Raw genomic sequence first — 12,741 nt, 5'->3', positions numbered from 1 at the left:
CTATGTAGTTTTAGAGTCAAAGATAAAATGGCTCTATAAATTATGTAATAAAAGCAGCAGTCCTCTTAGGCTTGTACCATCTATTTTCAGTTTCCCAGAGGCCGCACTTTTAAACTTTTTTTTTCTAAAGATTAATTTTATTTGTGTGTGTGTGTGTGTGTGTATGAGTGTTTACTTGTGTGTATTTGCACCATATGTGTATAGTGCCTTTAGAGTCCAGAAGAGGACGCCAGAACCCTTGGAATTGTAATTCTGGATGGCTTTGAGCCATCCACTGTGAGGGTGCTGCCAACTGAATCCAAGTCCTCTTTAAGAGCCACACGTGCGTTTAACTGCTGAGCCATCTCTAGAGCCCCACTTCAACTCTTTTATTTGACAATGTTCTTGCCATTCACTGTATATTTAGAACTTAGGCCGTCTTAGGCATTATTATCCACACAGTTTTCATGACGGAAGATAGACTTCTGCCATCTTCTGCATTTCTGTTCTCAGCCTATCCACAGTTGTCTAGAGGGTTGGGAGTAGGGAGTGCAACACTCACAATATATATCTTACACATAACCAGTTTTATAAAATTCAACAGTTGTGTTAGTAGAACTGTTCAATGGTTGAGCCTTTTTGTGTTCTGTGATTCTTTTTTCATTTCTGTGTGCCTTTACCCCTTCCTCCTCAGAAAAGGTTTTATGTATCCCAGGCTGTCCTCACACTCATTAGCCACCAACTTTAGTCTGCTTAAAGCAGACATTAAATTGTTTTACATCTTTTAGTTCTCCTTTTTTGTTCACATGCAGAGGTGCTGGTCACCAACATCCTCCCAGAAGTGCCCATGATAAAAATCAGGTTAATTATTACTTTCTTTTAAGCTTTAGAATTTAATTACTGTTTTTCCCACTCTCTCTTCCATTCTCTTTATCCTAGTGGGTTTATGTCTGTTTGTTTTAGAAGGCTCTTTATTATATTAACAGATTTGAGAAAAAGGTAGAGCTTACATGTGTTCAGTTTGCATCCTTAGTAAGAAGTTGGGTAATTCACTAGTTGCATATGAGCTTTTGGTAATCTGCTATAGTTTCACAGGCATCTTTGTTTAAACAAGACGGGGTTTGATGATGAAAGACTAAGGCAGGGGAAACATGATTTTGGGGCTAGCCCTGACAATCCTATCTCAAAACCAAAACGTAATTGGCCAAAATAAAATAAGAAGCTAGTGTACATACAGTAATACTTGTAGGTAAAGTTAGAGTTTTATGCCTTTGAGAGTGATATGTATGAGACTTGACATACTCATTAGTAATGATTGTCAACTTAACAGGATCTAGAACAGTGAAGAGGCAAGGCTCTGGGTTTCCATAGTAAGTTGACTGTGGATAAGTTACTTGTGGGAAGGCCTGCCCTAAGTGAGGGTACTCTGTGGTCGTTGGTCTTACACTTGGTAAAGAGGGCTTGCTGAGCACTAGAACTCCTTGCTCTCCTTCCTGGTGGAGTATGCAAAGTGACCAGCAGCTCCCATTCCTGGCAGCATGCTTTCTCCACTGCTATGGACTGTATCCCCTCCACCCATAAGCCAAAACAAACCCTCCCTAAAGTTGTGTCATGGTGAATGTTTTGTCAGAAATATTTTGACAATATTCAGTCTAGAGACTTGTTAAAACCTAAATGGTAGTGGTGATACACACCTTTAATCCCAGCTCTCGGGAGGCAGAAGCTGTCAGATCTCTGTGAGTTTGAGGTCAGCTTGGTGTGCAGAGCCAGTTCCAGGACAGCCAGAGCTGTTACATAGAGAATCCCTGTCTCCAGAAATAAACAAACAAAAAGACAGGTTAAACATGCTCTGTGTGTGGGTGGATTCATGGAGGAGCTGGAGAGATGGCTCAGTTCTTGCTGCTCCCCCAGAGTTCAGTTCACAGGACTCAAGTTGGGTGGTTTACAACTACCAGTAATTCTAGGTCTTGGGAATCTGATACCTTCTTATGGCCTCTGCAGGCACCCTCACACAGTGCACATACACACAGAGAAACACTTAAATAAAAACACATTTTATTTTAAAAATTCATGGAATTCTGGGTCTTTTTAAAATAACAGAATTAATCAAGTCTGATGCTCATGTTGGCGGATCATTGTTTTATAGAACTAAGTAGATACAGTGGGAATTCAGGGGATAAAGCATGGCCTTTGGAAGCTTTATGAGTGGTGGGTATAAGCATTTTGACGACTTGGATGGGATGGACAGAGACTCTGGCCCTCAGGAGCCAAGGAATACTACAGGTCACAGTAAGCATAGCACCTTACAGCCCTGCTTCAGGGAAAGGCTTCTCCAGAGTATCAGCTCTGCTCCAACAGGAGAGGATTTCCCCGGCGAAGTTGTTATAGTTTGGCTCAAGTCCCCGGGAGAGTGGAGTGTAACAACTTCACTTTGCCCGTTCCACTCAGTGTATCTGCTCCAGCAAAAGCAGCGAAAGAACCTCATTCAAGAGATTTTTTTTTTTTTTTTTTTTTTGGGGGAGGGAAGAATCCAGGAGAGTGGCTGCCCTCTTCCAACCCGAACAGCCACAGACTGAACAGACACAGAGTTTTTTATATAGGGCTTCTTAGAGGCTGGAGTTTTCCCAGGGAGGTTTTCAGGGTGGGGATTGGTCAGATTTCAATCCCTGAGCTCAGACTGGCTAGATCTTGTGCTCAGGGATTGGTTGGTTTTCTACACAGGGTTAGGGTCAGAATTGGATCTGGTTGCAGGGCCAAAGTGTGTTTCTTTCACTGGTCCTTTTTGGCCTTTTGGCTCTAATTTTAGGACCAGGCTGTGTTTCTTTCCCTGGCTCTGATTCCAGGGGCAAAGTGTCTTTCTTTGGCACTGGTTTCAGGGTCAGGGTACATTTCTTTAGTTCGGGTAGCAGGGCCAAAGTGTGTTTCTTTGGCTCAGCTCGGTGTTTCTTTAGTTGGCCCTTTTCCCTTACAGTGGGTATATTTGAAGAGGCAGAAGGAAGAGTATATTATGCTGGAGACAGCTTTAGGAAGGGCACTAGTGTTGCTGATAATATACCTTGGACAGTTGGGTTGAACTGTACTTGAGTAGTTTGCCAATAGTGAGTGATAAAGTTGGAGGTGAAAGATTATGATTATGTGAAGCTTATTTGTCTTTTTAACTTAGAGGTAATACAGAGAGTATCAGTTTCTGAGAAATACAGTGAAAATAGCATTTAAAAAAATTAGTATCAATAAAAGTTACATTTAGAACAAGGCACTTAAGATGAGACAAAGATGCCAGGCATAGCTCATGCCTTGGGAGGCAGAGGCAAGCCTGGTCTATATAACAAATTTCAGCCTGGCTAGAGTTCCATGAAGAGGCCCTGTCTCAAAGAAAAGGTTGGGGTGGGGGGGCATGTAACAGAAACAACACTTGTTTATGTGGTAGGCACCAATGTTGATGTAGGTATTATGATTGTCTTCACTTTGCAGACAGAGAATTGAAGCACATAGTGATGAAGGTGTGTGGGGTGACTGAGGTGGCATGGGGATGAAGAGGAGAATTTGCTGTATTGTGGGCTGCTAGTGACTTGGATTAAGTTAGTATTTTACTGTGCTAGTGAGGATGGTTCTCCTTTCTCTTCCCACTCCTTTTTCCTCTTTTCTTTTCCACGGATGACATGGGTTTGGGGAGCATGACCTATTGGACAAACCAATATGGGTAGCAAAAGTAAAATCCATGAATTCCAGGGGGGAACCCCCCAAAAAAAAACAACAAACTGATTAGAACGTTAAAATTCCTCCTCCCAGTATTAGTGTTAACACAGGACATTTTTCAGATGTGTTCAGCCCTTTTTGGATGCCCCAGCCCATTTTTGGCACTTGGGGGGGGGGTGAATCCAGAATCATAGATAAGCACTCTGCCACGGAGCTTCCTTTGTTCTCCTAAGTCCCAGACTTCCTCCTCACAGCACAGAATTCTATAAATGCCTTTGCTATTCATGGAACAATGAGGTGCTGTCTTCTTCCTGTATCCTTAGTATAGATAATTTAGCTTCTACTTATGAAGGTGTGCAGGGATTTCTTTGAGCTGTACAGTATAACTGCAACATGGTTTTTGTTTGCTTTGTTTTGTCTTAGCTTGGTTCTACGGCCATTGGCATTCAGACATCAGAGGGTGTGTGTCTAGCTGTGGAGAAGAGAATTACTTCCCCGCTAATGGAACCTAGCAGCATTGAGAAAATTGTAGAGATTGATGCTCATATAGGTAAGTAATAAGTGGAAGCTATTACTGGACCTGGCATGGGTTAATTAGTGTCCTATGATCCAAGGGAGGTCCACACAGTAAATGCCTGATCTTCTGATTCACTGTTATTTTCAAGGCAGGAGGCCAGTGTACATAAATTTAGGCAGTAAAGAGCAGTCTCAGGACTCGTTATGCTTAACTTACTACCAGAAGTTCTTTTCATCTTGACATTTGCTGTATTTTGCTCCTTGCAATGCTTGGAATTGAACCCAGACACTCAAATGCTAGGCAAGCATTCTGCCACAAAACTATAATCCATCCTTTGGTAAATACAATGATACTTAAGTACACAAAGAGTGGATTTTAGGCTAGTTCCTGTGATGGTCTGTTACCCTGGTAGTAAGCTAGCTGGAGCTGAAATAGTGTGGAAATTGTAAGGCCCACTGAGAAACAGTAATTCTCAAAGATCTTTGGCGTACTTAAACTTCAGAGCATTATGGGGACTCATACAAACTTTGACCAGATCAATCCTATTCCTGTGTATTTGTTTTCCTCCTGGTCCCCCTTACCCTTACCCACCTTTCTATGGTCTTTAGCATAATTTTCTTGCTCTGGCTCTTGACAATGTAGTATTAAAAGATGTATACTTTTATATTTTACTGCTTTTGTGTTGTAGTTGGCTCTTCAAATTTGCTTATCTTATTTACTCAATCCAATTAATATGACAGTCACAAAATAATTAATTGCTTAAGGGCCATAAGAACTAAATGCCATGGTAACTGTGGGAGCTTAGTACTCTCTTTCATAAGTAGAGAAGCAGATTTTAAAATTGCTGTATCTCAGGTCAACTGTCTTTTGGAGGTAGGTCAATGTCACTCATTCAAAGATAAAAAACATTATGCTAGACTCCATGGCTGTTGACAGGAAGGAGACATGGTATTTGTCTTCCAGGAACGGGTGGTCTTATTTGTGGTGGTGCACAGTGTGTGCTCAGGGTGTGAAAGAAGAAAGAGTTTTGTCTGTGTTCAGTGGTCATGGGTATTAGTTACTTTCTCTACACTATGACCAAATATCTGACAACTTAAGAGAAGGAGCCTTTCTTTTGACCTGTTCTCAGTTTCAGAGGGTATACTGTCATCGTGGTAAAAAGCATTATGAGCAGACATGTTCACATTTTAGTAGATCTAGAGAAAAGAGAGTGCTGGTGATGGTCCCTGGCTTTCTCCTTTTTTCATTTTATTCTACCTGTGGCCCCAACCCAGCTACCCACACTCTCAAGTGGGTCTTCCCCATTCAACCAATCCTTTGGAAACACCTCCAGACACACCAAGAGGCATTGCCCCAGTCTCCCTATGATTCTAAATCCTGTCAGTAGAAAGTCAAGATCATGGTTGTATCGCGGTTAAATACATTTTCAATGTTTTGAATCCTTGTTACTAAGTCTCCTATGGTTTGTACAAGTTCCTTATTGTTTGCTGTAATCTCAAACCATTTCTTTAAGAATATCATGTTAATGATGAAACCCATTGCTATTACAAAATAAAAGTACATATTGGTCCAGTCATAAGTTTCTTCTGCTAAAATCCCTTCTATATATGAAGTAAAATAATTCCTAAAGTCCTGCATTGTAAAATTATCTGCCATAGTTATGGAACAATTGATCTCAGATATTATATCAGCTTAAATTGTAAAGGATGTTACAATTACCTTAGGTGTGATTCTGCTTTCCTGGAACTTTGATGCTTTTAGTTGTAGATCTCAGCTTGTGGTAGTTACACCTGGAGGTGTACCACAAAATAGCGCCTAGCCGCCGAGGCCCGTCTGATCCCGGTTCTGCCTGGAAGTGTACCGCCAAATATCGCCCGGCAGCAGACGATCCTTCTGATTCCAGTCCCTGTAGAATAGCTCTTAACAAACTATGGCAAGCGAAATTTTGTTAAAAGGAGACTTGTGGAATTGCTGGGACCTCAGGATTACAGCGAGAAAACGCACAGGCAGGGCGGGTGCTGAGCGGCTCTGCGTGAATGCAAAGTGCCGTGCGGAAATGGGCAAAAAATGAGAAGCGGTGAGTGCCTTCTCAGGTCCCCTTTGGCGGCAAAGATCTCCTTTGCCGTAAGGAAGAGGCAAATGTCCCAAAGCTGTGGTGAGTCCACCTGGTTAGGCAAGGGACCCTGCCAGTTGGGGAAGGTGGGGGAGGGGAGCGGCGTCTGCCGCCTGGGTGAAACCCAGGTCCCCTGAAAATCCTAATCCCGCTTCTGACACCAGATTTCGCGGTTAAATAAGGATCAGGATAAACAAATAGGCCAAATAGATGTTTATTCATGGAGAAATTACTTACAACCTAGACAGATGAACACCAGGAAATTCCACCTGATGCTCTCCTGTACGAGTCCCACCAGCCAGAGAGCTTTTCCCAGCTCTTTCTCTGACCTCCCTCCACAGGTCACTTCCGCCCATGGCTCCACCCCCAATGGGCGTGGTCATTGCCACAGAAGGACTATCTCACTACATGGTTGAGCTTGCCTAGCCTGGCAGTTCAGATCTGTAATACTAGCTCTGGGAGGCTGAACAGCAAGACAACAGCTAGTCAGGATTTCAAAATAAGTTTAAGGCTAGTCTGGGCAATTTAGGGAAGACTATGTTACAAAATGAAAAATAGAAATAGGGCTAGAAATGGTTGTAGCTCAGTGGAGGAGCATGTGCTTAGCACGTATAAGGCCTTAGAAAATCAAAGCTATCTTACAAAACACCAGGAGTGTAAATATTTTAGCATGGTTGGGAAGTAAACTGTGTGCCAAGAGATGAGTCTGGAGGTCAGAGAATAGACAGCCCTCCCCCTGTACCCCATCCTGCTGAAGGATTTGACTTCACTTTTGCATTGCCAGGAAGGGATCTAAGCAGTGAGACTCTAAAATCCTAGTATGATTTTAGAATATTCTCATGACAGTTTTTGAAGGTAGGCTGATGGGGGCTACGAATGGAGACAGGGGAGTCAATATTTAAGAAATTTTTTAGTGTAGTCAGGCAGTGGTAGGTGGCTCACACCTTTAATCCCAGCACTTAGGAGGAAGAGGCAGGTGAATCTTGTGAGTTCAAGAGCAGCCTGACCTACAGAGTGAGTTCCAGGACAGCCAGGGCTACACAGAGAAACCCTGTCTCAAAAAAACTAATAAATAAATATGTGTAAGGATGACATATATAATTTGTGAAGTGTTCTACCAAAAAAGAAAATTTTTTAGTAGTTCAAATATTTAGCCATCTGTCAAATGAAGAGAACTTGTGTTCTGATTGGTTGTGAAGGTGAGGGAAGAAGAGGGGTTCCACAGGAAAAGTGGATTAGACAGTGGTATCCAAGTGGATGGATTGAAAGTCATTTGACTTTGTAGGTCTAAAACTGGAGAGAAACTCAGGTTGAAATTGAGATTTGAGTCATGGCAGCTAAGTAGCAATTATAGACATCTTGGCGCATTGAGTCTCCAGGTAACTTTCTAAAATAGCTTGTTGGTTTGTTGGGATAGTGAACTGAAAAGACTTTTGATGTTATGCTGAGGCCTTCTGCTGCAGTCCATCGTGAGATAGTTTTCTTCTGAGGTTTGGTTATAGTGTTTGTTTAGTTCAGAAAGGTATCATGAGGCCAGTAAGGTGGCTCAGTGGGTAAAGGCACTTGCTGAATAAACCTGGTGACTTGAGTTCCATCCCTGGAACTCATGTAAAAGGTGAAAGGAGAGAGCTGACTCTACCAGAGTTGTCCTGCCTCTACATGTGTACTGGGACATGTGCACTCACTCTCACACACACTGTACACATACACACAGATAACCAGTAATAATGAAAACACATGTTAAGTGCATCATGCTCTATTAAATTTTGCTAAGGGGATTCTTAGGCTGCGATATTTGGAAATTCCCGTTTGGCTTACTATCTGAACTTCACTGTCAACATGGTTGGTTTTCTATGTGTATCATTATTATACCTATACTTAGTGGTCATCATCTCCCATTTATCCTGTTGGGTTTATTGCTGTGAGATTGTTGCCATGGTTCCAGGCCAGATTTTCAGTATTTACTTAAGTGGATGAAAAGTTCTAGAAGGTTTTGGCCAATTGGTCACTGTTGATTTTACATTGCAGGTTGTGCCATGAGTGGGCTAATTGCTGATGCTAAAACTTTAATTGATAAAGCCAGAGTGGAGACACAGGTAAAATGAGCATCTTCTCTGCTCTTTGCTGGTATGCATGCACTCCTTGTTTAAAAATGATAGAGCTACCTGGGTTACATTACAGGTGTCTGTGTTACTATTAGACTCTTGGGAGTGTTGTGGGTCAGTTCCCCTGCCACAACCCTTGGGACTTAGGATTTAGCTCTCCAGCCATTGCAGCTTAAAGCAGGCCCTGGTCAGTAGAGCCTACAGTCTCTTGCTTCTTCCAGTTTACCTTACATAAAGCATGCACTGTATCCCCTGATTGGCTTTCTGTGGAGCATCATGGTAGGGTATGGTCATAGTAAAAGGCAACTGCCTTTTCTGCCAGGCTTATAAAATTGTTCTCATCTGGTAAGCAATGATTGATACCAGATAACATTTTAAGAATGTTGATTTTCTTTAATAAAGCAGCAAATAAATAAATAAATAAATAAATTGCAAGGTAGAAGTTTTTGTACTAATATGCATGCTTGTTCTCCATACTTATGCAGGAATAATGTAACTCTTAACAGGATGAGTATTTAAGGAAAATTGACACTTGGTTACTAGTATTGACTTTGTTATAAGCCTAAACTTGCTGCTTTGCATTTAGATGTTAACCCTCATTTTCCACAGCATATCTGTATGTGCATGCATGTGCTCTCTCACTCTATCTTCTTCCACCATCATTTTCCCTGGCTTCCTCTGAGACATGGTCTTTCTGTGAACAGCCCAGACTGGCCTTGAACTCATGATCCTCCAGATTGCATGAATCACAGGTGTATGCTGTAGCCTCTGGCAGTCTGAGCTGTTCCTCTCTGATATAATCCCAAGTATTGAGTGGCTAGTGTTAATCAAGAAGAAGGCATTGATTTAGGCCAATGACCTGTCTGTAATCCTAGCCCTTGGAAGGCTAGGTAGGGGGGACAGCAAGTTCTAAGTCTGTCTGTGATATATAGTAAGACCCTGTCTCAGAAACGGAAAGAGACATGTGAGAGAAGTGGTAGACTGTTTGAGTCTCCTTCTTCCCAGGAAGCAGTATCATTCTTTGCCCCTTTTCTAGAACCATTGGTTCACCTACAATGAGACAATGACAGTGGAGAGTGTGACCCAGGCTGTGTCCAATCTGGCTTTGCAGTTTGGAGAAGAAGATGCAGATCCAGGTGCTATGGTGAGTTAGTTCTGATACTTGTGTTGAGCCTGCTTGCTGTTCTGTAAGACTGAGGGAATTTGTCCCCTGTACATTTTTCCTGGACTCTCATTCTCATTATTGGTAGTCTTTTCTAAATTAATTCTTTTTGGTTCTAGTCTCGTCCCTTTGGAGTAGCATTGTTGTTTGGAGGAGTTGATGAGAAAGGACCTCAGCTGTAAGTATCATTTCCTCCCCCTGCTCCGTGGGTGGTGTGATAGTGGTGATTATTGTGATTTGCAGTGCAGTCTGATAGTTTAAATCAACTCACAAGTTTACTGAAGAGCTGGAAGGATCAGAGATGACGCTCAGTTGGTAGGGTGCTTGCCTAGTATACACAAAGCTCTGGGTTTCATCCCACTACCACATAAAACCAATGTGGTGGAGCTTATATTCCTGGTACTCTGAAGGTATATATGCAGAGGGACACATTTAAGCTTGTCCTTGCCTACGTAGTGAGTCCCAGAACAGTCGGAACCACTCTGTTTTAAAAAGTAAAGGCTGGTGGTGGTATATACCTTTAATCCCAGCACTCAGGAGGCAGGAGGATCTCTGAGTTTATGGGCCTCCTGGTCTACGGAGAAAGTTCCAGGACAGTCAGGGCTACATAGAAACCTTGCCTTGAAAAGCCAACCAACTAACAAATAAATAATTAAATTTTTAAAAAAGCAAAAAGAAGCCAGGAGTTGGTGGGGCACCCCTTTAATCCCAGCACTTAGGAGGCAGAGGCAGGCAGATCTCTGAGTTGGAAACAAGCCTGATCTGCAGAGCGTGTTCTAGGATAGGCTCCAATAGAGAGAAACCCTGTCTTGAAAAACCAAAAGTAAATAAATAAATAGAGAAAAGCAATCATTAGGAAACAGTAGGGCTTCTGAGTAGAACCTCTGTTGAACCAATGCTAATTCTCGGAAGAATTAGAAGTTACTTTATTGCTATACCCATCTGATCTTCATTCTCACATTGGTATATCAAAGATAATATTGACAGACATACATAAATACCATGGTCATTCTGTTAAAATCTTAGATGTGCATAAGTGCCATAGTTACGTGTACTCATTCTGTTATTCTCTCTGAAGGCCTTGAGGAAGTTAGTGGTTTTCTTAATCAACATTTTCTTTTTTAAAATACAATATTATTTTAATGAAATTTTTGGTTAGCACATGAAGTGGGTTTCATTGTGACATTCCCATGTGTACACAGATGTATATGTCATTAGTAAGGACCTTTTAAACGAACTATTTTCTCAAAACAAAAAGTCTTTAGGAACTGTGCATCGGTACTTTAGTGACATGTCCTGGCTGTAGGGTGAAACACTTAGACCTCTTTTAGTGTAACATTTGTGGCATAAAATCGTTCCCTCTTAAGCATCGTTGTGCTTTTCAGGTTTCATATGGACCCATCTGGGACCTTTGTACAGTGTGATGCTCGAGCAATTGGCTCTGCTTCAGAGGGTGCCCAGAGTTCCTTGCAAGAAGTTTACCACAAGGTAATCAACCATTCTCACAAAATTCAGCATCATTTTAAAGTCACTGTTTAGCTTCTGTGTAATTAAAATTTTAGACCTGAAGAGTTTTGTTCTAAAATTTGAAAGTTGTGTCACCTTGGAATCACAGCCTACAAGACATGAAACACTGTTTCTCCACCAAAATGATCTACTTACTAATTTTCCCTCATTTGCAACTGTATTTACCAGTATAGGTTTGTCTGTTCTTGTACTTTTCATGAATGAAATTAATTCAGCTTGTCATTTTGGTTGTTAGGAGTTTTTGCTGGAATTGAAGCCAGGGTTTTCCATAGTAACATGTTCTACCACTGAGCTTCTTTAGTTTTTGAGACAGAGCCTCTCCAAGTAGTCCTGGATGTTCTGGTATGTAGACCAGGCTGGCCTTTAACTCACTGAGATCCTCTTACCTGCCTCCCAGCTTCAGCTTTCATGTACCATGATAAGACTATAGCACAGTGTTTGTCCTCTATCCTCACAGCTTCACTTAGCGCTTGATAATGCCTAGTGGGGATATTGAGGCAAGTGAGCACCTGGTACTTCCTTTCTGGAATGGGCATGATTGAAGGCTGTCATGCATATCTCCTGAGTGGCTCGCATCAACACCTGATGTAGGCATGCTTAAGAGGTGTTTGGTGTTGGCATTGAAATGGAAATGTCTATACAAAAGGTAGGCTTCCGTTATACCATATTCTACTCACATGACTGTATTCCTTTTCTGTTGCTATGATAGAACGTCAGGATCAAGGCAATTGATAGAAGGAAAAATTTATTGGGGCTTATGGTTCCAAAGGGATAAGAGTCCATCATGGTGGAGAGGCATAGCAGCAGGTGGCAGGTGTAGCTGCATGAGCAGGAAGTTGAAAGCTCATACCCTCAATGCAAGCTTGAGGCAGAAAGAGGAAACTGGAAATAGGGTGAGGCTTTAAGCTCTCAAATACTGCCCCCAGTGGCTACTTGCTCTGGCAAATATTTACCTAAACTTCCCCAAATAGTACCACCAACTGAAGACCAAGTACTCAAATATCAAAGCCTGTGAGAACATTCTTCATTTAAACCACCACTGTGTGCAGTAGCATGATGTCTTTGAAAGACTTTCATAAACTACAATTTTTTTTATTACTAAAGATGATAATAATTGGCTGGGCATTGGTGGTGCACGCCTTTAATTCCAGCACTAGGGAGGCAGAAGCCGTCGGATCTTTGTGAGTTGGAGGCCAGCCTGGTCTACAGAGCGAGTTCCAGGACAAGCTCAAAAAAAAAAAAAAAAAAAAAAAAAAAAAGACTAATCATCAGAGCTTTAGCTAGTTTTAATTCTTTTCCTATGGAGCATCTTGCCTTCTTGTTTATGGCAGCTGAGACTGGGGTGGCTATAGAAGGGATACAAGAGAGCTTATGGTACCAATTAACTGTTGCTTTCATGAAAAATGTGGTTGTAGCAGAGGATGGTGTTTGATAATGTCTACCCACAGAAATTTTCTTTGCAAAATGTGATCAGTGCTCAGGCTGTTCTTGTGCTTTATTATTTATTAGCTAAACTTATGTAGTTTAAAACAGGAAAAGAGGACCAGGAATGTAACTCCCTGGAAAAACACTTGCACAGCATGTAAGAGACTGTATACTCAGTCTCTGATACTAGAAATGAAAGTGATACAGCCTGGATGTC

At 41.7% G+C, this 12,741-nt stretch overlaps 1 protein-coding gene across 1 annotated transcript in view; it reads left to right on the top strand.

Moving 5' to 3' along the window:
* Positions 1-12,741, top strand: part of Psma5 (proteasome 20S subunit alpha 5) — a 28,740-nt gene that overhangs the window by 6,792 nt on the left and 9,207 nt on the right. The window contains exons 3-7 of the mRNA XM_051177727.1: positions 4,099-4,225; positions 8,334-8,401; positions 9,447-9,554; positions 9,692-9,750; positions 10,958-11,060. Coding sequence (XP_051033684.1) covers positions 4,099-4,225; positions 8,334-8,401; positions 9,447-9,554; positions 9,692-9,750; positions 10,958-11,060 — 465 coding nt within the window. The remainder of the gene's footprint in view (positions 1-4,098; positions 4,226-8,333; positions 8,402-9,446; positions 9,555-9,691; positions 9,751-10,957; positions 11,061-12,741) is intronic.

Source organism: Phodopus roborovskii, unplaced genomic scaffold, assembly GCF_943737965.1.
Source record: "Phodopus roborovskii unplaced genomic scaffold, PHOROB, whole genome shotgun sequence".
Taxonomy (NCBI): Eukaryota; Metazoa; Chordata; class Mammalia; order Rodentia; family Cricetidae; genus Phodopus; species Phodopus roborovskii.
This window is presented reverse-complemented; position numbering and strand designations above follow the sequence as displayed.